The 23,504-nt window shown below is 39.5% G+C and overlaps 1 protein-coding gene across 1 annotated transcript in view; it reads left to right on the top strand.

The window, feature by feature from the left end:
• AHRR (aryl-hydrocarbon receptor repressor) overlaps positions 1 to 23,504 on the top strand; it is a 90,479-nt gene that overhangs the window by 17,076 nt on the left and 49,899 nt on the right. The window contains exons 2-3 of the mRNA XM_039549702.1: positions 2,010 to 2,081; positions 9,019 to 9,200. Of these exons, the coding sequence (XP_039405636.1) occupies positions 2,020 to 2,081; positions 9,019 to 9,200 (244 nt within the window). The 5' untranslated portion in view covers positions 2,010 to 2,019. The remainder of the gene's footprint in view (positions 1 to 2,009; positions 2,082 to 9,018; positions 9,201 to 23,504) is intronic.

Genomic DNA, 23,504 nt, shown 5'->3' with positions numbered 1-23,504 from the left:
TTTTTTCTCTCTTGTCCTGCTGAGGAGGGGAGTGATAGAGTGGGTTTGGTGAGTACCTGGCATCCAGACAGGGTCAACCCACCACAAATATAAAGAAAATACTTTTTAATGCGAGGTTTCAGAAGAAACTACAGTTCTTTTGGCATCTCCACATCATTTTAGCTTCCAGCTGAAGTAGGAAATCTGTGAGGGTAGATGTAATCTTAAAAACAGGCAGACTGTAAAAAAAAAGAACTTGAAGATTAAACCAATTTAGCAAGGTCTTTGAAGGTGGTAAGAAGGCTTTATCTGAGCAAAGACTGCGGCATACTCTTAACCTGCAGCAGTATTTATTGCACTGTATCATATCCCTCATCAGCTTTGGACAGGCAGTTCACCCATCTGACATCACAGGAAATCATTCCAGCAATAGTAAAAAAAAATGGTTCTGGTTCTGGAAGAGCTTTATGCCTGACACTGCACCAGCTGGAGAATGACTGGTGTTTCCACCATAACCTGCATTTGAGAGAAGGCATCTAGTCTGATCTCTATATTATAAGTCATTTCAGAATGAATTCTCAGAAGGAAAGAACAAGTAACAGCTCTGGTCATTTGGAGTAAAAATAGAATGTAGATTTAAATGATTTTGACAAAGGAACCTGATAGCTGTCTGTTGACACAATAACTGATTTTCCAGATGAGGGAAGCACAGTAGACCTAAGGTATCTCAATTTAGCAAGGGATGCTGTGCTTGCATGTATGAAATACATTTTAGATTTTGCTTAATAAACTGTGCTCAATCCTGTTCTCCTAAATGATAGGAAGAAAAAGCAGTTTGTAACATGAGAGGGAAATAAAAGAGTTTTGGTTGTCCCAGAATAGAAAAATGAAGGCTGACTGAAGATATGACTGATATTTAAAAATATGCCAATGAGTAAACACAATGGAGGAGGAAGAGCTATTTAAACTAAAAGACAATGTTGGCAGAAGAACAAATGGGCATAAAATGACCATGAACAAATTTAAGCTGGAAGGCGAAAGGTTTCTAGTTATCAGAAAGCTGCCTTTCAATGAAAAAGAGAGCCCTTCTAAATGGCTTTTAAATTAAGCTCGGTAAGTTTATGATTTGCTTTGCACGACACACATGTTCAGCAGCATGGGATTTGATTCAGTGACATAGAAATTCCCTTTAATTTTATATCTTACACAAAGCAGCAATTACTCTTGAGATATACTAACCTCTCTGGCAGCATGCACCCACTGTTGAGCAGCACTCAGCATGACTAAAATATTCTTTCAGACAGAAAATCAAGAGACTTTGATATTCAGCTAATCTCCAGAAGATTTAAACAGACTGAATGCGAAGACTTTTTCCAAGCTTGCAATGTCTCTAAGGCTAACATACTCAAACAAATCAATAAGACCAAGTTTTGTGTGAAAATTGTCACCTCAGTCAGCACTGCATTGGGTCCTAGTGCTAACCACAAAACTGTGTGTCACATCTTGAGCTGCCGACAGCTATATTCCCAGCCTTTAAAAATGAGGATGTGAGGATTTGAAGAAATGCTGATTTGAATAATTGAAACCTACTAGTCACAATGTCAGTAATGGAGAGAATATTCCTGTGTATTTTAAAAGCTGTGAAATCCTCCCTGCAGATGACGGGTTGTATTACTCATTCTTATTTGTTTAGCTGAATTTAGAAATGAGCCTGGAAGGGAAAAAAAATTTGGATATCCAGTAAACAGGATGTATTTTATACACATTTTATATCATATATAGTATACTTAATTGGAAAAAATGAAAATTGAACATAAACATCAATATTCTAATAATATTAGGGTAGGAAATTGGAATAAGCCGTAAGCTTCTATCTTAACTAATGCCGCCGTGATTTTTGGTGTTGCTGAATGTCACACTCAAGGAACAAACGTTTTCCTCGGTGGAATTTTCTCAGTGCTGTCATTTTGTACAGCAGTCTGAAACACAGAAATCTCCTAACTAAGAAACCTATTCCTTTTGTTTTGCAGTGTCAAAGCCATGATTCCTCCGGGGGAATGCCTATATGCTGGGAGGAAAAGGAGGAAACCCATTCAGAAACAGTTAAGTATCATATTCATCAGGAGGCATCTCCCTCCAAACATACAGGCTGGAAATGAGGTAGAAGAAGGCTTCCCTTCCTCCTATGGTCCACTGATGCAGGAGACACCTAATCTTCTCTGCAGTGAGAAACCCTTGGTTGGGAGGCTGGCTCTTCATGGGTAAGATGTCTCCAGAAAGGATGCCAAGCATGGGTCAAACCATCCTTACCCATCACTAGGAATCCCAGGAGGAGGCCAGTGGTAGTTGTGGTGGGTACCATGGTGCTGATGTGTAGAGTGGAGAGGGACAGTGCCCTTTTGTAGGCAGAACTCACTGGTTGGCTAAATGCCAGCTGGGCAATGGGCTGCAGGGGTGGCTGCCACCTTTGTGCTTCCATGCTCCCTGATTCCCTGTTCAAGGAGCTTTTTGAGAAGCCGTGTGTTGAGTGCCACTCTGGCACTGCGCTCCCCCCTTCCCCTTTCCAGGGTTTAGCCTTGCTTGGGGCACTGCTCAGTCCAACATGTGCAAGCATGGAAAGTGGGTCAGTTCAGCCAACTGAAAGAGCAGACTGGTGACTCACTTTTTGCATCTAGAACACATAATTTTCAGACTTCTATTTACTATAGGATCACTTTCATTAGGAGAAAAATAGGAAAGAGGAATTGTATGCATGAAGGCAAAGCAGAAAAAGAAGAAACGCAATGGAAATTTGTTACAAGATGCTTGAAATGGGAGGGGGAAAAAAAAGGTTGCTATTAACTCAAATGTAAATGAGTTTCAGATGCCATGAACCGATCTGTGAAATAAAGCTTTTTAATATAATCATCCCACATTTACATTTGATTATATGATTATGAAACACACATTTTTACTGTGTTAAAATTATGAACTGGCACTGGTGGCCTTCACACACTATTTAAGGATGAAAAGGTAACTAAAATAGATTTCCCTATCTTCAGTTGTTCAGAACTTCTAAAAATAACCCACTTGGCTTAAAATTGTATATATTGGTCTAAAGTCAACGGGGAGTTTCTCTGAATGTTTTAATGACGTCTGTTGATATTTGGATTTGGGACAGTATTTGCTCATGAACCACTTGTTCCCACTTAAAAAATTGTTTCTTTTAGTATAAAATGTATCATATTTCAATAGACAAAGATAATGACATAAGCAAATGATTCTTACTGCAAAAGTCTTGAGTGTTGAATTCAAATGTATGTAAGATTTCTGCACTACTGTTTCAGTATGGATGTGGATGTTTGATTTTATAACAACTGCAAGAGGTGTGGAACATTTCCAGTTTGTGAAATTACCTCTATGCAGAAATGTTTATGGATCATTACTTTTGTGAGAAAGGAAGGAGACTTGCAGTTGCTTTGAGAAACATTAAGCTTATGTTTGGAGTTTACATGCTAGCTAGAACTCCTCTCAAAGATGACTTCTAGATAAATGCAATGGCTAAGAAAACTAAGTGCTAACAAATCACAGAAATGACCTCATTAGCCTTTTTTGAAGTTCTGGCCTTAATACCCTCAGAAGTAAATTCTCACTTACTTTATACAACCAAGTTTTCATTTTGGGAACCACTGCAGGTAATGCTACCTTGCAAGTAGCTTTTGTATGATGTTGCAGTGCAGGTACCTGAGCATGAGCTTATCAAGCCAGGATGTGAACAATTTTGATTAAGAAATGTGGGTTAAAATAAAGGGAAATGTTTGAATTGTTAGAATACTGAACTCCCACACTGGAGACAGCACTCTGTTTTCTGTGGTTAGTTACTTGCCACATGCTGAGGATGATTTCTCAGTTCCTAGCAACACTGGTCTCTTCCTCAAATCTTATCTGTGAGCTTGGTCTCTGGTAAGCCTTGCCTGTGCTTATTCCCTCGCTCAGGGACTTACTCTCCTCTAAAGAGACTCTGAATGTCCCAGAATGACTGGCTGACAGAACTCCTTTCATGGTCTGTATCTTTCAATCCTACTGGTCTTACTGACATTTCAGGACTTTGAGGTATCCTTACTGTTATGCTGCCTTGAATGATTTGTCTTGAATTTAGAAGGGTAGACAAATCTTACTAATTGAGCAGCATATTTAACCATGATTTTGATCCATGTCGTACCATCTTTGTTACAGCTTTTTTCTCCTGTTTGATGGCATAGCACTTTCTCCTCTACAGCCTTGTTGTACTTTCCCCCCTGTAATTCCAACAATGAATCAAGGTAGATACTGGCACCTGTTCTGGGAGGAGTATTTGTTCACTTGTAAAACCTGATTTTTCAGAGGAACTAAAGTTGATGGGTATTCTTTGGCCAGTCCTAGTGGCCTACAGATTCCCCTCTTTTTAGTGTGAATAGTCTCTAGAATTTAACCTTCTCTTAACAAAAGAATGAATGAGCTTAGGTGCCTCAGTGTGAGCACGATACTTGGATTTCAACAGGGATTCATGGACTAGTCCGTTCAAAGGTCAGAATTTAAAGGACAGAGGTGCAGCTTTGCCCTCTGCAGAACAACTGGAACATTTATATCTCCCCATACTCAGTGCATCCCAAGAAGCCAACTCTCTGACTCTACATCATCTTTTCCTGATCAGGCTGTCAACCAGGTGGTGATCCTGCAGCTGGCTTTTAACCCAGGATATCACAGAATGATACTCTTCATTATGCTCGTGAATGTTTTTCAGGCACAGGAATTCTGTTCTGAGGTGGTTTTACAGAACAGTGATGAAAATGTGTGAAGAAGCTCCATGGGAGAATACAGAGACCCACAAGACTGTTGAAGAATCTGTTGCAAATTTTACTGGGAGGAGCTAATGTTTCAGTCTTGCTCTCTACACAGAACTAGCAGAGACTATCTTCATTATGTTGCCATTATTCAGACTATATATAAGGTTCAAGTTCTACTTTTATACATGCAAGTAAATTAAAAAACTGTAGCTGTTTTCCTTTTGCCCCCAGAAACTTCCAAACAAGCCCCATTAAATGTGATCTACACTAAAAAGTTTTGGCATTTATGGACACAGTTCAAACACCTGGAGCTCAGACAGATTGAACATTTTCCATCAGATATGCTTTTCAGCCAGACAGCCGGCATTCTGACTAAAGGAAACATTTTCTACCAAGTGTTTACTTCCTGTGGAAATCTAGCATTTTACTGGTAATTCAAGCATCTGGAAATTAAAGAGATCTTGTCTTTAGCCTCAAGCCAAAATCACTGTGCCGAAATTAATACTTAAAAAGGCTAAGGCAATGCTTCAGGACAATTAGGATTTGAGAACTTCAGCCACTTCTTCATCTCAAACCCTGGCATCTTGTAAAATTCTCTCCCTCTACGAAACATTTCTTGTAATGTTTTACAGCTCTTTAAAGGCAACTACACCTGCTGTAGCTCCGAGTGTATCTATAACTGCTCCAGACTGACCACTTCAGCCAGAACCGTGCCAGCACCAGGGTAAACAGAGACCTTGGGAGGTGCAGCTCTCTCCTGCTAGTTCTCATTTTAAAGCCCTTTGTGGCATAGCCCTTCCTCTTACTTGGTACCATACGATCCCACCTCTCTTCTGCTCTGCTGGTGTTATGTCTTCTTGACCATTAGTTCTGCTTTCACCTTTTCTTGCTGTGAAGACACAGAAGAGACATAGAAGGTTGCAAAAGGCCGTCTTTCCTTCTTTGAATTAGCAGCTTTCTCTCATTCTGTCCTTTTGGTTCATGGTAGATGGTGAACATTCACACATGCATGGCTGCCACTGGAGCTCAGCTCTGCCAGGATTCCTATACAATGTCCAAGCACAGCTCAGTGACAGAGGGTGCTGGTCAACACACTCATGCTAATCATCCGTTGTTACTTTGCTCTCAGCCTATCTGTTGCATCTTATGGTCTCTCTTTTCCCTTTTGCTCCTTACTGAAAGCTTGCTGTCACAATAAATGATTTGACCTTTCTCAGCTCAGATCTTCTGCTGTTTTAACAGTTTAGCATACTTAAAAAACTTACTCAGAGCGAAGTTTTCATTAACAGGGTAGGGCTCTGCAGAGGGTAGAGCTGCAGTTGCAGGAAATTCCTCTGCGAGCTCACCAAACTGGTTTACACTAGTGGCGGTCTGCGTGTCATGGGCACACTGAATCACTAATGCGCAAATGGCTCAATGCCTTGTGTACCACCGGAACAGAAAACGTTCTCCACACCAGCTCCCACATAGCTCCCACTACACAGGGACTGCTCATGTGGGTCCTGCACGGGTACAAGTACTTGTTACTGCAGAGCAGAATTTGGGCAGCTTAACAATTTGAAGAAAGAAGAGCCAGATTTATTGTTTAAAGTACAGATGCTCCTTCACTACAGCCGTGTTATATGGAAAGCAGAGTAAATGGGGGATCATCGAGTGACTCCTATGTCTCTGTTTACAGTTTGACAATCCCAAGTTTAACACAAACACAACAAGCATAATCTACTTTCAGCTGAAAATAAAGGCTAAAATTTCCATTTACCTCAAAGCAGCTCACTGAAGATTTTCCCTGCCTGTGCCTTTCTGTTTATGGTCAGCTTACCTAGCCTTTCCATGGAGCTCACATTGTTTTAAATCACATCCACTTGGCACCTTATTACCACTTACATCAAACCCCTGTTTGTTTGGATTCACTCCCTTACTGAATAATTTCCTTGAGTTTTCAGGAAGACTCTGCCCTGAACTTTCTCCTGTAGTCTTTTTACACCATTAACCGCCGTCTCCAGAAAACTATTCCTTGTGCTCAGTACAAAGGCAGACCACCTAATTGCCTCAAACCATTCTTCTCTGGCATAGAGCAGTCACTATTTTATGTAGTAAATAGACTTGAACAACTTCTATTTCTATTTCATGTTACTCTTGACAATTTTTACCTCTTGAACTCATCAGTTTAATTTTCCTCATTGGAATTAATTTTTTTCTGTCCTACATTGCTTCCTTGCTTCAGCTGGTTTGTCAGATGTAAAGATCAATTAGCAAAAGCTTATGTTCTTTAGCTTCTGCTCAGCTATGGGCTATGTTCCCACAGAATTACTGCCCTCCATAGATCAGACATCCTTTTGGTGTCATAGGATGACTGAGCCTCAAGGTTTACTGCAAAAAATAGTTAGCTTAGAAAAAGTAAAAACCACTATTCCTTCTTTGTTGATTACATTATTTGTTCTTATATTTCCTCTCTCTAATAGAGGAAAGTCGTTCATTTATCCCAATCAGCAAAATCTTCTCCATGTCTTTGGAAGTAACTCATGGTGTTATAGAAGAACTACATATTAGTGTTCACAATTTTGAATGAAAAAGCAGAAATTATATGTTTTCAGTGACACCTGCCTCAAATTTTTTCTGTCCATTCTGTCCACTGATGCTGTCCTCTTGGAGTGAGGGTCTCAAAAGTAGCAATTAATTTTTCATACCTGAGTTGCTTTAAGAGGTTTTCAGTTGGCAGCAGTCACACGTACAAACCTTCTCTTCAAAAAACAGATCTTTTTATACTAATTCCTAAGCAGAATTTTTTTTAGAATGACAATTGCAATGACAAATTAATACTGTTTTAATTTAACACCTTAACCACCTTGTGAAATGCTAATGCTCAAAATTAAAATTATGATTGAAAAATGCAGTAAACGTGGGTAGCATGAAAATGCAGTAGTAAAATGCTACAAATAATTAGTTTTACTCTCACTGTCCACTGGAACCTCAGCCAGCTACTTGTCCTGGGGCGACTGTATGATACTGTATTCCCTATTGATTCCCTGTATGATATTGTATGCCCTATTTCCTCTAGTTTGTCTCAAACCAGGACACTAGTTAAGATTATGATCCTTGGATTCAGTGAGGTGAAAGTAGAAACTGTTAGCACAACCATATTTTTCTTACTTGCTGTTTCTCATTCTTGAGTATCCATGTAGTTTATGGCTCCAGTATCCCGTGGCTCCTACCTGGATAATGCACTTGACTACTGCTGGGTCCAGCAACAGCTGTCTACTGCAAGGAACCACCTTCTCAACCTCCCACTCAGGTCTTCTTGCTTAAAGGAGAAGTCTGTGCTTCAGCACTGAGCATCCCACACCGTCAGGCTGGAAATGAGGCCCCCATTTCTGTGTGCAGAAGCACCAGCTTTTCCATTACTCCCTCTTGAGAACATCTTACACTGGGATGTGTTCTCTGGGAATATTAGCGGACATTCCGAAATTGAGGTTCCTCACTAGTGATGTATTTAATCTTAATGCATTTTCACAACAGCTATTCTAGGTTATCTAGCACTGTCCATTGCATAGGAGGAACACAAAATGGACATGGACTTGCTTGGCCTAGAAAGCTGAGTAATGTTAGTCTTTATGTTTTGTGAGGAATATCAATGTTCTTAAGAAACCAAATTCTTATCTTTGTTATTACTGATGTAGGAAGGTAAATGTGAGAACGTACACAGGAGTTTTGAGCTTGAGGAAAGAGTCTCTCTTCACCTTGCCCATATTTTTTAAACTCATGTCTAAAGACAGGTTCTTTTCTTAATTATCTCCTGACCCACAGGTTAGCTTTGAGTCATTAAACAGAGGGAACTAAGACGCTTTGAACCAATACAGTGGATATAGAATGGGTTCATGCATTAGTGATGGTAATTTTCCCCTGCTGTTCTGCCCCTCATTTACGCAACAAAGATGAGAAATTGTTTTTCCTGGCATTGACTAGAACATGAAGATAGTTCCCAGTTCCCTAAGGTGAGAGGTCCTGAGTAAGAGATACCAGTTCTTCACTTTTTTCCAGATGTGAAAAGAGAAGACAAAGCCTGTGTCTTTGCACTATGGCAAATACAGAAAGGTCGATCTTTTTTTTGTCAGAGGACAGACTTTAAAGATTTTCATAGAAGCTAAGAAAAGTATTCCCGTTATCAACTAATTGCAGACAGAATCTCAGTCTCTGGAAGTAAAACAGGTAATCGAGAATGTGTTCTCTACCACAGAAGGCCAGCAGTTGGGAATGAAAAATCAAATCCTTCGAAGAGGCACAGAGACCGTCTGAATGCAGAACTGGACCACCTGGCCAGCCTCCTCCCTTTTCCACCCGACATCGTATCGAAGCTGGACAAACTTTCAGTCTTGCGCCTTAGTGTCAGCTATCTCCGAGTCAAAAGTTTCTTTCAAGGTAGGTTTCCTTAAGATATCAACATTCCATTAAAAGTATCCCTCTAATTTATTGCTGCTTTGCACCAATCCTGAGTAAAAGTAACTAACAGCATATATTGAGGAAGCCAGGGAAAAAAAATCTATTATTGAATTTATTTTGTGCATGGGATGTTGCATTGGAAAGTTCATGCCTTTCCTCTTACGCCATTTGTGCAGTTTCACCAGTGGCATACATCCACCTTCCCTCAGCAGGCTTTAGAAAAAGGGAAAACACAACTGTAAAATCACTAAACTGGGAAAGAAGCTTGGGGCAGATATAATACCTGTAGATACTTTGAATTCTCTATTTGAAGCTGTTACCATGCATGTTCAAAATGCCTATTTAAGTATGATGTGAAAGTCAAGAAATCACTGTATTACCTATGTTTGCTGTATGCCAGGAGTAAACAGGTTTGCTTGCAAAGCCAAGATGACCCCTGTCTTTAAGGATAAGATTCAAACTTTAAAGTGTTGAATGAAGTTGTACTAGGCTATGCTTTGTTTTTGTAGTTGTCTGGCACACAACACAATGAAAGCCAAATGTGTGTTTTCAGATGCACATAAAAAGAATTCTTCCAAATATGAAGATATTTTGAGTTTCTTCTGTTACTGAGGAGTTCACAAGAGCAAAATCCAGATTAGGGATTTAATAGTGGAAATCCTCACTAGAGTTGTTTTCAAAAAATAAAAAGGAAAAAGTCTATTTGAAGGAGTATAGTTGACCAAAACTTATAGGTCGACTGCAGAGATAAACAGAAGTATTTTTTACAGACATTATTTTTCCTTTGCTACTCCTTATTATTTCTTCCTCTTACTACTTCTTATTATGCACATCGTGTACATATATATATATTTTTTTTGGCTTTGACCAGAGAATAATATCTGTTGGTTGGATTCTTGCTTTTAAAATGCATTTTAGTATAAAAGAAATGCCAGCTTCAAGAGGCTTTGGCAGGCTGGAGGGCATTTCACAAGCTGACGTCAGATTACAAAGGGTGATATCACTGATAGCAGGAGCCTCCCATGTCAACTCTGGCAGCTGGTTGCCCAGCCTCCAGCAAGCATCCTGCAGTTTCCAGAGTCCCTCTTTCCCTACAAACACATACCTGAGTGTTATGGCCCCTTCCTCTAAGCTTGACTTCAATTTCTCTTGGATTCACAAGCAATAATATCTCTTCAGCTTCCTCTACTACTCTTCTGCCACAGTTTCTAAGATCCATTGTCTTCTTTTCTTAAAGGGACGAGATAAAAGGAAAACAAGTAAAGCCAGGCTGCATTATGCTGAAATGTTCCATGTTCCAGGTTTTGAGAGATTTCATTTAATTTAGTCCCCAAATTACCTAATTGAATGCATAGTTTGTGTTCCCTTCATTCTTATTTTTAAGTGTTTACATCATGAAACTAAGGTTACAGAAAGCATTGTTTATAGTAAAGGAAGGAAACTACATACCATTTTAAGACAAGAGAGCTGGCTGGAACTTCAAAAGTGTGGAGTGGAGGAGAGGTGAGCTGTGGAAACAGAGCTGTGTGAGGAATGGTTGCAAATGTTTGGGTAAGAGCGGAATCTGCTGCATCCTTCATGAACATCACGATCTACTTCCTTGTCATTATGGAGAAATAAGGCAGAATCTGTTTGTTTGGGTTTTTTTAAAGCAAAAACATTGGTAGCAATTCACCTAAAAAGAAAACAAACATACCCATCCCAGTGTTTCAATCTTTGTTGTGATGAAAGGGGATAGAACAGCAGAAATGGATTGTTTGTGTTTTTTTAAATCAAAGGATGGCACTACAATGGGAGCTGTTATAAACACTCTGAGGACAGAGAACAGACCAGTGGCATACAGAGATGTTAGAAAATTGGATAAAAAAAATGTATCTGGAAAAATGGCTTAGTAAATCTCTACTAATTCACTCAGGGAAGATTAATCCAAAGAAACTGGTGTTCAATAGAGAAGACAAACCTGGAAAAGAGAACATAAAAACAATCATTAAAGAGGGACAGTGGTCAGCAAGTTGTTCCATGCCTGTAATATGATATGCCGACATAAACAAGAAGGCTAAGTGTGGATTTTGGTCTGTTTGCCCAGAGGCAGCATGTCACTACACAGTAAGGTTATAATCCCTCTCTGCATGAGACCAGCATGGCTCCATCTGGAATAGAGCTTTCTGTTGTGGGCATCTCCTGGTCACAAGGGCATTAGTACATATTAAAGGGTTTGGAATAAACACAGGCAAGAAGTGACTATAAAGTTTCACGGACAAAAAAAGTCAACCAACAAACAAACAACCCCCCAAAAACTAAAGTTAGCTCAAATGTGTACAATTTGTATTCTCCGGCTATTTGTCTTCATAGGAAAAGAAGAGAAGGGAAGGAATTGCTTAGGATATTTTAGAGTGGCACAATGGAAGAACCAAGGAGTGATGATGCCCAAGAGGAAATTTGGCCTGAATATCAAGCAAGATATGCCTGTAGTGAGTTCTGTTCAGCTATCCGATGTTCCTAAAGCAGATGCAGTGGAGATTCGGTTCATTCAATTTTGTAATGTGTGACAGGCAATCCTGTGCGTCTTTCGCTTAAAAAAATTGTTCTCTGAGTTTTGAGGAAGTGTAAATTGCAGGTTTTTAAAACATGCTTTTAAGGATATCGCTTGCCATTTTTAAAAAAAACTACTTGACACATAAGTTCATATGTGACATTGCATATTCAACCCATAACAGGTCCACAATTCCCATGGCAATTACAGTGGCACACCTTCAACAATGCCAGCGGTTTCTGGGCACGCTCATTTACTTACCACTAGGTGTCCTTTTAGTAGCTACTCTGCAGAGTCTGTGCACAGCACAAATGTATTTATGAAGATCAATAGCCAACTGGAGGGAGCGGCGTAACCTCACCATATTGACTCCAAGTGTGACAATGGTTTTACAGAGAATTAGGTATTAGGGCATGCAGAACATCTGTCAGTCATTTATTCCCTTTTTAGTGACCATTAGAGGTTAGTACCTTGAAGCATTTGGCAAATTCATCTTACTTGAGCTGTTTAAACAAAGGCCAGGTCCCTTTCCAAAATTTAGACCTGGTTGTTGAGGCAGATATTCCTAGGATTCAGTCTGAGTCATTGTGGTGGATTCCCTTCCTCATTCTTAGAAATGTTTTTCTTTTGCTTCAGAACAATTCTTCTGTCTACTTGTTTAAGATTCTTCATATCTCTGTTATCAGTTGGCAGATTAATAGCCCCACTACCCCAAAGCTATAGCCATTTAGTCATTTTGCATTTTCCTGATAACCACTTCAAAATGGCTTCCAGCAATAACCTTCCAATCTCACCGGATCTCGTGTATGAATCAGCTGGGTCTGAACCAGGCTTAGCTGATGACCGAGGGACATCAACTGCTACAGGAAACTGTGACTGTCATTTGGCCCTGACAAAGATTTGCTTTGGGTGGGGCTCCTGCGAGCATGGAGTGGTACTTAGTGTCTGTGACCACTTGAGTTTGCTGGGCCTCTGTCTTGGAAATATTCCATGTCAGTTAATTGCAGTCTGTCTTCTTTTACCACTCTTGACAATACATCCTTCAGTACCTCTTATTTCTCAGTTTTTCCACTGGTGGGGAAATGGTGGTCTTGCTCCACTTCAAAACCAACTCCCTTTTGTTGGTTGTTTAAATTGTTCCCTTCTAGTATAGGCAATGATTTAGTAAATAAATGTCAAAAGAATATCACCTTGTCCTTTTAGCAGCTCAGGTCCTTTCTGAGAGAGAATTAGCTTTAGTTTCCCAGTACTTGTAAGGAAGCCAGTTATGACAACTTAGATAGACCAGCACAGTTACAACCAGGGCTGTACAGTTCCTCATCTTTCAGTTCTTAATGTAACTAACCTTGTGTGAAGAGGCCACTCAGGCTTTCCTTCAACATCTCATTCATTAATGTTAGACCTTTTAGCCATAGCATTCCTGATAAATGATAGCTGATGTTGAGTATAGTCTTAGATGGGAAATGTAGAGATCTTAACATGGTCTTAAAATAATTTTTAAATTTTAAATCCCTTACTACATAATTTATATAAAGCACAATTTAATTCAATAGCTTGTAACTTTGCTCTTATGGACATTTTTTGCATACATGCATATACATATGCAAAAACAGAGGCGTGCATGCACGTACAAAAGCAGCGTCTTCCCAACAAAAATCTCCCTCACAGTATTATTTTGAATCTCTGTGTTTATTTCAGACTTCAGAGCCGTCTTTATATTTATTTATTTCCAGACTTCATTTGATTTTGAAAGCTAAAAATCGGGTAGATTTATGGACGGCTAGATATGGATTGTAGAGTGTCACAGATGAACTCTGCAAATAAATGTCTTAAAAGTTTCTGTAAGATTTATATTTAAACTGCAATCCAGATCTCTGTAAAATTAGTGACAGTCAAGCATGGAGACATGTTGTTTGACCCGCCTTAGACTAAAGTTATGGATTTTAAACTGAATTACAGCGGAGTTTGAGAAATTTGTCTACAAATGTTAGTTCATCTGTTTCCATGTAGAATTAAAAATTTTAGGAAACAAGCCTGTAGTGAACTTATCTTGAGTAAAGAGTAAGTTATGCCTTAACCTGAAGGTCATTGTCTAATGTTTTTGCGAATCTGCAACATGAGTGATTTAATACTTTCCTTTGCAATCCTTATCATCCAAGCTGGAAGTCTCCTGCTTCAATTATAGAAGAAAAAATTGTTTCCTTTTCTTGTGGCACCACAGCTTTTACAGCCATGAAGGTGATCCTAGCAGATGGAAGCAAAAAGAGGCAATAAACATAAAACTTTCTTGTTTTCATTGTATGTAGCTCCCTCTCTGCTGAGTAGCAGAAAATTATTTTTCCAACCTTGTATGGTTAAAGGGCTTCTAGCATGCTTTTTATAACCTTCCCTTTCTTGCTACATCTGATATTAAACATTGGCTTTTCTGTTTCTCTTCTTATATATGTATGCTTTATTTTACTCATTTTTCAAAAAGATTTTTTGTGAGCTTCCAGTCACTAAAGAGCTCAAGATCTTGTTAAGGTGGTCTTTTCTTACATTTGCCATTCTTCACTGCCACTGAGACAGTTCACACTTATCTTCTATATATTGATTTGTTGAAAGAACATCCAGCTTCTATTTCCCTTTGATATGCACCCTCTGAGATTTTTCCAGGTGTACTGAAATCTCCCTCCTGTTGGTCCACTGTCTTCATGTTGCTGTGCCTTGGATTGCTGCTGCTGAAAGAATCATCAGTTCCAGGATTTCCTGGTCACTTTTACCAAGCTCCCCTAACTCCTTCTAACCCACTTCTCCCCTTCAATTAAACCTCTTTTACATACATATATATACTTTTTTTTTTTTTCCCATTTCTGACAGGATAGCACACACTGTGTGGTTTCTTTCTTCTGATTAAGCATTTATGTTAGTGGGTCATTTCCTTTTACTCGTCTATGTGTTTGGCGTGATCCAATTCACATCAATGTTTATCTTTAATGGAAATTGAATTTATCCCTTTTAAGAAGAAAACAACAAAGGATTCCTCCCAGCTGGCCTGATTTTCAGTATCCTCAATTGCTTGCAGGCTCTTCCAGCATTGTTCTCCTCCCACAGCGTCCATGGCTCTTACTCTCCTAGATCAGTAGCATACTACCGTGATAGGGATTCCTCAGGTTCATTGATTAGACCCTTCAGGCTGTTATTTATTGTAGTATTTGAATATTTAGTGTTGCAGCCCCCACTGTAGACCTGCTTCTGGTGTGACATGTACGACACTCCAGTGATACTCATGGAAAATTAAGATCTTAAAACCTGAGATGGGTAAGGAAGCACAGAGTGATCTTGCTTTCAGTGCATAATCTGCAATGTAATGCTGCTTAATAGTGCTTTAGGAATGCTGCTTACATGAAGCAAAGCTCCTGGTCTGAGGGTCCAAGATGCCTCAGCAGTGCATGTACTGGGGTTCTCAGGCATCCCTTTCTACCCCACTGTCTCTTCCTAACAATTCTGTTTTCCCAGCATTTTCTTTTCAAACTGTCAGCAATTTTTTTCCTGGATTGACAAATTCTGCTTCTTTGGTGTAAATATGTTTTTTAGATTTTATTTTATATAAGCATGGAAAATTTTCCCACAACAAGTTTCAACTGAAACTGACACTAAGCTCATATGGTTGAATTTATTATTACATTTATGGCCTATACTGGATCCATTTCCATGGGAAAAATTCTCCTTTCATTTGTTAGCCAGTTTCAGCAGCTTGAAGGTTTCCCTTGAATTTAAAACCATAGTCTTAGTGAATCATAGATTCACAGAAAGATTGAAGATGGAAGGAACCTCTGGAAGTCACCTGATCCAACTGTCCTGCTCAAGCAGGGTCACTGAGAACCAGTTTTCCAGGACCATGTCCAGATGGCTTTTGAATATCTTTAAGGGTGGAGAGTCTACGATGTCCCTGGGCAACCTCAGCCAGTGCTTGGTCACCCTTACAGTGAAAATGTGCTTCCTGATGTTCAGAGAGAACCTCCTGTTTCACTTGCACTCTGATCCTGTCACTGGACACTTCTGAAAAGAACCTTGCTGTTCTTTCCACCCTTCCTTTAGGTATTTATACACTCTGATGAGATCCGCCCTGAGCTTTCCCTTCTCCAGGCTGAACAGTTCCAGCTCTCACTCTCTCAGCCTTTCCTCATAGGAGAGGTGCTCTAGTCTCTTCATCATCTTTGTGCCCTTTCACTGGACTCTCTCCAAGCCCTTTATAATGGATATATCTAGAAAAGACATAGGAAAAATAAAATAATAAAAAACTGAAATATTAATAAATAACAGAGATTTATAAGAAGAGGATAAAATGCCTAAATTAACAACAAGAAGGAGGAAATTATATCTCCTTGATTCCATCTCTTTGTTCCCACCAGTCTTTTCTTGGTATGACATATATTGATTTCCATTATGTAAATAATTAGAGGCTTTCAAATTACCCTCAAATGTCTATTGATGAAACCTGTACTTTGACACACAAATCAAGGATTTAAGTTCCTCTACTTAGTTAGGGTTCAAGCTGATACCTTGAGCCAAGAAGTCCCCAATGTATTTGAGTTTTTTTAACAATTAGAAGTTTGTTTTTTAAAGACATATTCTACTGAGTTAGAGCATTCCCAGTCCTCTCCTCTGACACCGAATGTCTGAATGATTTCTTTCTCGGAAGAGAAATAAGGACTTCTCTTTTTTGAACACATACAGAATGTCTTTAGCATAGGTATTGCTGCAGTCCACAGTCGTGGCTTATTAGATTGTAAGCATGCAGGTTGTTTATGTTTCTTAGGACAGAATATTCATTGGCTTGTACTGAGGAGAAACATTCATGGTCGGAGTGGGTAACAGGTAAGTTTACTCCTGTGGCTGTATTGAACTGGCATATTCAAATTGCAACATCATTTGGAGTGTTTTGGCAAAAAAAGGACTGTTCATGAAAGAAACATTTTCCACTCTCTACTGCTCTCTAATTTTACCATCTTTTTAGTGATACAGCAACTGAAAAAAGGAAAAACTCTTCTACCGCATAAGTGCTATATACGTAAATCACTGAAAGAAGACCTACTGTCTGCAAATCATTGTCTAATCAAGTGCTAAAATTCTACACCAGTGAAATTTTAGTAAAAGTTTCAAGAACTTAAGCAGGGTAGCTGCATTCATTACTCTCTGAGATCTGGCAGGACTCCTTTCTGGAGAAGCAGCTGCAAATTAAATCTCCTCCACATTACCCATTTTCAAACATTATTTTGGATTATTTTGACTAGATTTTTTAATATATTTAATTGCCAGTGAGACCATTTTATTGGGACATATTGCTTATACTAATGGGTCACTATTTTCTCTTCCCCTTCTTTCCTGGAAACACCATTCCTTCCATGTAACAAATAACTAAGGCTGTTTTGTACTCCATGTCCTCTTTCATAACCTGGAGATCTTTCTGCCCTTGGAAGGCCTTTGCTGACTCTTGGAGGAGAACTGGGTCGACTCCTGGAGGAGAACTGTGTCTCCTCTTGGTCTCTTGTTGTAAGAGGGTGTACCTCCTTGTCCTGGCTAGCTTTCTCTTTAGTTTCCTGCAAACAAGATGGGTTTTGTAGGAGGAGTGTTGATTTACAAGCAGGATTTACTTCAGAATAAACCTATATTCAGGAAGAACAAGACAACTTTTAAATTACTTGAATTCCCATAACTTTTGAAGATCAAGGAATGTGTTAGTGCCACACTGTGTTCAGTGTCATGTTCTGAGACTGGCTCTAAATTCAATACTTATTTTTTTGAGTAATGGCGAATGAAGGATCTTAGTTATAAAAAAGTTTCATATATTTTCTGGTGCTCCTTGGGTACTTTTGTCATGTGCTGTGGGTTGTTTGTATTACCAGAGCTACTACAAACTCAGAGCTGTTAGACTGACTCAGTCACCTGCACGACAAGGGCTGGACTACATAGATTTTATGCTGTCTTTTGGAAGCACACCCTCATTAGGATTCTTCTTGCAGAATTTCCTCTTGTAATTCTGGATCTGTATCTCATACAACTTTTCTATTGCTGGATGCCATCCAAATGAACATCCCTGTAGGCTTCAATGTTTCTCCTGATATTATCAAGACTGATTAGAAAACCAGGGAGCTGGAAATGACAAGTGACATGAGGGGAATCTTTGTTAGATTTCTCCTGAGGGCATTTGGCACTGGGAGAGTTCCACTGTTTCTACTGACAGTAGAAGTACACTCAGGACCAGACACATGGTCAACCATGCACACAAAGCCTGGTTTTATAGATGTTCCCACAAACCACAGCTTCTACGTTGGTCCAATGCTAGGGGAAGTCCCCAAAATACTTTGAGCCTTTAAGTATGGGTCTTCATCTTTCTCCATCTTGCTCAGTCATTCTTAACCATTTTGATTTGGTAGGCTTTTGTTCTCAGTGCATTTGGTTAGCTCACACTGTGCATCTTATGTAGCATCGATGTAAATTGACGTGGCAAGGATGTGTAAATGAATGTGGTAAATGCAAGTGGCAAGGAAAAATCTGGGTCCATCTAATCCAGGAGACCAGTATACACACTGTCTTTTGTATTCAGTGATGTTCATCTTTCTTGTGCACTGTGTTTGCTTAATCCCTGCTCCGCAGCTAGGGCCCTTCTTGGCCCAGCCTGGCACCAGCTGTTGAAATACTCTCACAGTCCGCCATGGATCAAATTCCATTATCCTGCACTATAAGTAATGGACATTCACTGGTCTATTCTCTTGAATTAAACTGTGTTTTGATCTTGGAAACTGAGAAAAAACTTGGAGTTTAATTCCACTCTAACTCATGTTTTCCTTGGATATGGAAACAAGACTGGTTTTCATCACAGGGAAAATGGCATTTTTACTTCAAACTTGCTAGCAACTTCTGTGACTGTAGAAGATACTAGCAATAGTTTTGTCCTTATCACTGATGCAGTGGATGGGAGGTAGGAAAGCATTCCCCCAGGCATGAACTTTGGCTTGGTTTACACTTGTTCTCAGCTTCATGAGTGATTACCATCTCTGAGAGGAAGCATGTATCTTTACTGTCAAGAAAATGATTTACTTTGTTTCTTATTTTAAACATAGATATGTTTTAAAGGAAAGACAATACCTCTTATCCAACAGAACAAGGAATTTAGTTTGGCATATTGTAATTGCACAGGACTTTGAAGACAAAGAAGACAAATAGTTCTAGGATAGAGAATAGTGTGGGAGATTGTCCTCTTAGCTTCCCTTCTCACTTTGCTGCTGCTGACTTTAGGGTTACTGCACATAGTAAAGCTCTGCAGGGAATGCTGAAACAATGCAGATCACAAAATCACAGAATCATTTAGTTTGGAAAAGACCTCCAAGATCATCAAGTCCAGCCTTTGACTAATGACCACCTTGTCAACTAGACCATGGCACTAAGTGCCACGTCCAGTTGTTTCTTGAACACTTCCAGGGACAGTGACTCCATCACCTCCCTCGGCAGCCCATTCCAATACTTAACTACCCTTTCAGTGAAGAAGTTCTTCTTAATGTCCAACCTGAGCCACCCCAGGCACAGCTTAAGACTTTGTTCTCTCATCCTGTCACTGGCTGCCTGGGAGAAGAGGCTGACCCACACCTGGCTACACCCTCCTTTCGGGCAGTTGTAGAGAGCGGTAAGGTTACCCCTGAGCCTCCTCTTCTCCAGGCTAAACACCCCCAGCTCCTTCAGTTGGTCTTCATAAGATGTGTGCTCTAGACCCTTCAACAGCCCTGTTGGTATTTTCTGGATATGCTCCAGCTCCTCTTTGTTGTACTGAGGGGCCCAAAACTGAACGCAGGATTCAAGGTGTGGCCTCACCAGTGTAGAGCACAGAGGGACAATCACTTCCCTAGTCCTGCTGATCACACTGTTTCTGACACAAACCAGGATGCTGTTGGCTTTCTTGGCCACGTGGGCACACACTTGCTCATGTTCAGGTGGCTTACCAGCACTTTTCCCTATTATGACTTTCAAATGGAATTTGTGCCCCACCAAAATCAGCCAATAATTTCTTTCTTGCCCATTTCTCTGAATGAGCAGCTTGCTCTGCCACTTCTATGGGCATCTCTATACCTGGCTTTTTCCCATGTCCTTACATGTAATTGCAATAATCCTTGGCTATAGCACCCTTATTCTTACCAGCCCTCTCTCCTGCTTCCATAGTTTTGACTCTTTCCCCTACAGTCATCATTCATTTTCCTCACAGTATCCTTTATGGACAAAATGACCTTCCTGAAATCTTGCCCAGGCAACCCACCAACTCCACCTGCACAAAAATCTTCTTAGTTATAAGTAGAGCTACAGGAGCCTGGGAAGTTCATTAGAAGTATGAAACTAAATGAATACACTGATGATTTAGTCAGGCCCAAAGGTCTGTGATTTGTCCTGTGGTTTATGTGGCTGAATCTGTGCAAGAAACCTGTCTTTCTAAGCTGTGACTAAATATTTCGGTGCTTGGAAGTTATAAAATATGAGTAGGAGGCTGGTTTCTGCAAAGCTTGCCTCACTTTGCTATGTGACAGTCCTACAGTTTGGCTCAATGGATTACTCTGAAGGGCTTGTCTTCATTTAATTGTATTTGGTTTAGTGTCTTTTTCGTTTTATTAGAAAGAAAATCCCATGTGACTAACACAGATGCATCTCTTCTCTATTTAATGTAACAGTAACATATTAGGCAGTGCTTTCAACATTCCCCACCGTGAAATGAAATGAAAGTTTTTTAGATGAGGCTCAGCAGGTTTCCCTTTACTACTCCAGTTTTAATTTTATTATAATTTTCTGTGCAATACTGTAGATAATATAACTGACAAATTTTCTAAAATCTTGACTTTGAGTAGAAGTGGAAGCAGAATGCATAGCAGCAAACTAACTTAGATGCTCAGTAAGAGAAGTTACAAAAAGACTTCAAAACTTCTTTAAAAGAAGCTCATAATTATCTTCATGAAAGTTTGATGCTATACAACAGTCTTGCCAAATACATTTTATATGAACTTACTGTGTGCCTAAAATTCTATTGAAATACCCTCAATGCATTCCCTCTTTATATCTGCATGGAATATACCAAGTTGAATGTATATAGAAAGTAAGTATTTGTTATAATAAGTAAATGTCCACTATTCCCATTTACCTCTGAACCTGCAACACGAATTGACTACTTACATTTTGGAAACAGCTGAAATAAGTTAAGAGAAGAGGACTGAAAACAATCAAAGGTCAGATCTAAATCAAAACACAACATACTTAAAGTTGGTTTTATTTTTTCTAGTCCACTGACAACTTCATAACCACTTTACTAATTGTATACCTGCAAAACATAGGTCACCTTAGAGTAATCTTCTATATTCCCCTGACTATTTCAATATCTGTGCAGAAAATGCTATCTTCTGTGTGTTGCTACTCTGTCATATATCAGTGTTAGTGAAAACCTGTCACAAACCCTCCATATTTTGTTCCAAATAATTTATTAAACTGATGTTGTGCCATCAAATGACCCCTATAAACCTTGTACGGGAAAACAGCACAATAAATAATGCTTTATGAAAACATTTCTTGAGACGATAAATAATTCAGCCTTAATAGTGTATCTTGAGCTGACGAATGCAAGGGTTTATGTGGAGAATATTCTAATGTTATTATAAGGACCACGACAGTACATGGAGAAAAATGAAGTTGAATTTCTTCTTTCCATACTTTTTCCATGCTGCACCTACACCGCTGCATATAGGAAAAGGCTGTACATCTCACAGCAAGTAATAGTTGTAAGAGGAAATTAACAATGTTTGCAATTACTTTAATAATTCTTAAAGATGCAGTCATGCCAGGTGCAGAGTGCTCTCAAATTATGATGTGTTCAAAAGGTTTTGATTGTTTTCAGCACTTCTTCAAGACCACCAGAACTGTATTAAACCCTAGCAATGTAGTTCTATATGTCCCCCTAAGGGAAGAGCTCTCTTCTGAGCCAAACACACTCAGTAACGTCAGAGAGTTTGAAGCTATTGCATATTGCAGCATACGTTCTTCATTTTTATTGATGCTAACAAGCATTTTAGAAATACTTAATAAGTCTGGCAGTAAGTGCCATATCATTTCGGGACAGGGATGCACCCTACATTTGTTGCTGCCAACTTATGGTTAGGAAAGCAGAGACAATGTCAATTTGAAGGTTACTTCACCATCATACTTTAAAAGTATCATGGTAGTAGCTGATATTATCTTTAAAACCAGTAGGGTGGCTGAGATTGTCACCTCTGTCAGCACGAGGTGGGAGTAGAGGTCAGCTTCTGGACAGAAGATGTGCCCCTTGCAGCAACACACTTAGTTCAGGGGCACTGAGTTCCAAGGGGTCATTTGGAAAAGAGGAGCTTATTTATCTTGTCTTTGTCTTGTCAAGTCAAGTGAAGTCACTCTCTCCAGACAGGGGTCAGCTTTCTTACTTTAGCTATTGTAGCTTCAGCAGATATTCTGTCTTCTCAATCTTTGAAGATAATGTTCAACTAGTATGGTTTCTCCAGCAAGAGAAAAGCTGCAAGCTACAGTGTTGTGACTCTTCATCACTCTCTTGCCAGATGCCAATACAACAGCATGTGAAAAACATGTTGGGGAAGATGTTTAAGCTGTGTATTCCTGTGCCCTGAACTGCCTGTATTGGAGACTGGGAAATGTAACAGAAAGTTTCCAAGAAAAGAGGACGTTGAGAAACTTAATCTCCTTTCCACTGAGGCAATCTGCCAGGAAAGACCTACTGTAGGCAAAATTTGGGCAAAAAGCCTCTTCTCAGAAAACAACAACTTTGGTTGGGGAGGAAACATAAAGACAACTGGTCATGTCCTTAATTCCTTATTATGTTTTGCTTAACCTTGGCATTAGTGGAGTAATACAAGCCAGGCTTTCAAAATCTGCCCCGGTGCTTCAAAAAACACATTGCCTGAAGTCAAATGTATTTTTCAGAGTCACAGCAAAAATGCCATTGAAAATGTGGAAGCCTGGGAGGTCACGCTGTCACCACGCCAGTAATTTGGCTGGAGAATATTCTGTGCTAGTTAAATTGGGTACCAACTAGCCATATTATAGCCAGATTAGCAATGGTAGAAGGCTGCTGGAGGGAATGAACACTCAAAAATTAACTTAGGTCTATATGGAGATAATGGGGATACATATGAACAATTTGGGGGATTTTATCACTGTACTTTCGTGTTAAGTTTTAATTAAATAGGCCAGTTTTCTTTTTTCTTTTTATTTTTTGCTGTTTAACTTGGTGACTTTCCTTCCCTTCCACCTCTTTTTCTCTAGCAGCCTTTTAAGTGATAATCCACCTTGCTTCTTCGTAAAATTTTCTTTTCTGCATCTTCCTCTTCTGTAGATTTTCTTGTTTTCTCCATATAGGTTTTTTCCCCTTGTCTTTTCCCATCTTTGCTACAACATTCTCCCTTTTCTCTATATTCCTTGCTCCACTCCTAAAAACTTTTTGTTACATCTGCTGTCTGCCATTCCAGAAATCGATCTCCATCTCTCCTCTCCAGTAAAAGACTGACTTTGGTGGGAAAGCAAGGATCACAATAATCTCCACTTTTTTCTTTTTTTTTTTCCCAACAAGACATTGCTCTCGTATCCTGTTGGGTGAAAGCAGGACCAGGCAAACCTCTTCCATTCTCCTCCATGAGGGCCTTTTGCCCTAAGTGATCTGGGTGTGGTGAGCTCAGATAGCCTGCTGATGCTTT

This window comes from Corvus cornix, chromosome 2 (genome assembly GCF_000738735.6).
Source record: "Corvus cornix cornix isolate S_Up_H32 chromosome 2, ASM73873v5, whole genome shotgun sequence".
In the NCBI taxonomy this organism is placed as follows: Eukaryota; Metazoa; Chordata; class Aves; order Passeriformes; family Corvidae; genus Corvus; species Corvus cornix.
The sequence above is the reverse complement of the archived record's forward strand: the minus strand, read 5'-3'. Positions and strand labels throughout refer to the sequence as shown.